Source organism: Alligator sinensis, unplaced genomic scaffold, assembly GCF_000455745.1.
Source record: "Alligator sinensis unplaced genomic scaffold, ASM45574v1 scaffold59_3, whole genome shotgun sequence".
Lineage (NCBI taxonomy): Eukaryota > Metazoa > Chordata > Crocodylia > Alligatoridae > Alligator > Alligator sinensis.
In genome coordinates, this window is record NW_005842856.1 from 352,780 (window position 1) to 355,449 (window position 2,670).

The following is a 2,670-nucleotide window of genomic DNA, read 5'->3' on the forward strand; positions in this document are numbered from 1 at the left end:
CTGCGAGCCCCCCCGCCTGCTCGCGGCCCACGCGCCATTTTGCGCGTCCCGCCAATGGCCCAGGTAGCGCAACGTGACGCCACCACGCCGGCTAATGAGCTTCTTCCTGCGCCGGGAAGGAACAAGCTGGGAATAAGGCTGTTCCCGGCATGCAACGCAGCTCCTCCCCAGTCTTCCGTGCCCGCGAGCTCTGGCCCCGCGTTCCGGGCCTCCCGCATCGCCTGCTGGGAAACGTAGTCTCCCTGGGGAAGGTGGTTGGTGCCTGCTACCGCTCAGCGGGGCCCGAGTAAGCTGTTCCCAGCCCGCGAGATGTGCAGGGGTCCCCGTTAGTTGCTTTCAGATGGTGCCAGCCTTTTATTTGTCCTTCCACAAACACGCCAGGGCCCTTACGCTGCAACGAGGTCAGACCAAGAATTGGTCAAGAATTATCCTAGACACCCTGGGTTCCCCATGGGAAACCCCTGGGCTCATCTCCTGCCACCTTTGCAGGCCCAAGCAGGGGTCACATTGCCAGGCACCCGAGAGGCTCTCTTTCATGGCACCCTGGGGTGCAGCAGCAACACTTCAGTTGAGAATCACTGGGCGCTTCTACACATTCATTAATGCGCCTTAATTACTGTTGGAAAAATTCTTTGCAAGCTTTCAGGTGCAAACACCCTTTGTCAGGCTAAGGAAGTGTCTGCAGGTGGTTTGTGCTCTTCCTGCATGGAATATAATCTTTTATAATGTAACCAGGATGGTACTCCAAGACGCACCCCCTCTCCAATTGAAGGGATCAGAGCAGTTGCACGAGCGCTGTGGGAGGTATAGAGACCCTCCTTTCCCTATGGAGCAGAGCCAGATCACCAATGGGGACTTAACCATATACCTTGTAATAAGGAAAACAGTAGTGGGAATGTAACATGTATAAACCAGGGGGTAGAGCGAACACTACAATGCCTCGAGGGGGTGGGATTCAATAAAGGTTAGGCATTTACATTTGTAGACATATTCATCCAGTTGACAAAAGACCAGTTTAACAAAGTATAAAACACAAACAGTACAACAAACAATACAGGTTGGCAAAATATAAAATGCACAAAATAGAAAACATCAAACAACAAGAGATGTAGGGTATAGGTACCTGGAGGGGGTGGAAAGGGAAAACACAATGACCACCTTCTACTGGGACAAGAAATCCTCCCTGTTGCTTCACTCACCCCTACTTTACCCAACTAGGACATGAACTCATATCTGCTACATGGTAGGCAGAAACTCTACCACACAGCCACCAGTGCTGGTACTATGCCAAGCTGCTAGGGGTTTTGACCTTTCAGGAGCCCCTGCTTCACATCAAGCTGCCCTACCTCTTGCTGGAAGAGCTGGAAATAGAGTTGGGAACCTCTCAGGTCACTGCTCATCTTCTTGCTGGTGCTGGGGAGCCTCTCCAGCTGGCTGCAGCCTCTCGTAGGGGATCCTGGATCCCAGCAGGGAGCCTCTCCTGCTGGCTGCACGCCACACTGCTGAGGATCCAACTGCCACCTACAGATCCCACTCCTTCAGGCTCTTCTGGGGCAACTGCCCCCACCCTGCTGGCCCTGCTCTTGCCAGCTCTTTGAGACTCCTTCCTTGTCTGCTGGCCCAGCTCTTGCCAGCTCTGAGATGCCTTCCTCATCTGCTGGCCCAGCTCTTTGAGGCTCCTTCCTCATGGTCCCTCACTGTTCCTCCCTGAGTCAGCTGCTGCGCTGCCCCTTTTATCCCCCTCCAGGTGACTCAAGGGTCCAATTAGGGGACATGGAGGGTGAGTCTCTGGGGCCTAATTGGTGAGGAAAGGGAATCCCAAGCCCTCCAATCATCTTTTACCTTTCAAAACCCCTGGGCCAAATCACCATCAGCTAGCCCATCACAATAACGTAGAAGATTTTATACTATAAAAGATTATATTCCATTCAGGGACATAAAACATCTTTTACTATAAAATTGCCTCATATAAAATCTTTTATATTTCATTCAGGAAGAGCACAGACCAACTGCAGACGCTTCCTCAGCCTGCCGAAGAGTGTTTGTACCCGAAAGCTTACAAAGAAGAATTTTTCCAACTATTTGAGTTGGTCTAATAAAAAAATATCAGATTTGTCTGCCTATGTCCTTAGGCCAACACCTATACCCTTTAATTACTGTGCATTTAGTTTAGGATTTGTTTAATGAAGTACTAACTAAATGCACCATAACTAGAGTTCCTGCACAGCAGCGCTGGCACACGGTTATTTTGTGATGCTTACTGCACATTAGCCTAATAACACTGTGTAGTAGGCTATTAGCATGGTTTTTAACCACCACACTACCTACTGCACAGTGTTATTTAGCCTAACGCACAGTGTCTCATAGACATGCCGACTATAACAAGTACATATTAGATGCAGCAAAAGCACTAGTGGGCTAGAGCTCGCTTGGTGGGGGGCTGTGAAGGGAGGACCAGGGAGCAGCATATAAGGAGAGAGAGATTTAAATAGAAAGGGAGAAGGAGGGTAGAGATTGTAGAACGAAACAAGCTGGAATAATGTACTTGGGGATGGTCCTACTTTGATGGTCCTACCTTCCATGGGCGACTGGTGCCACCTTAGTCAGGGGGGCACGTGCCCCCCCAGCGACCAGTCAGCAATGGAAGGGGGGTCTCCCAAGGCCAATCTC

General features: G+C 50.6%; 1 protein-coding gene across 1 annotated transcript in view; it reads right to left on the reverse strand.

Moving 5' to 3' along the window:
* HAUS6 (HAUS augmin like complex subunit 6) overlaps positions 1-233 on the reverse strand; it is an 18,267-nt gene extending 18,034 nt beyond the window's left edge. The window contains exon 1 of the mRNA XM_025191758.1: positions 113-233. Within this exon, the coding sequence (XP_025047543.1) occupies positions 113-218 (106 nt within the window). The 5' untranslated portion in view covers positions 219-233. The remainder of the gene's footprint in view (positions 1-112) is intronic.
* Positions 234-2,670: the final 2,437 nt, after the last annotated feature.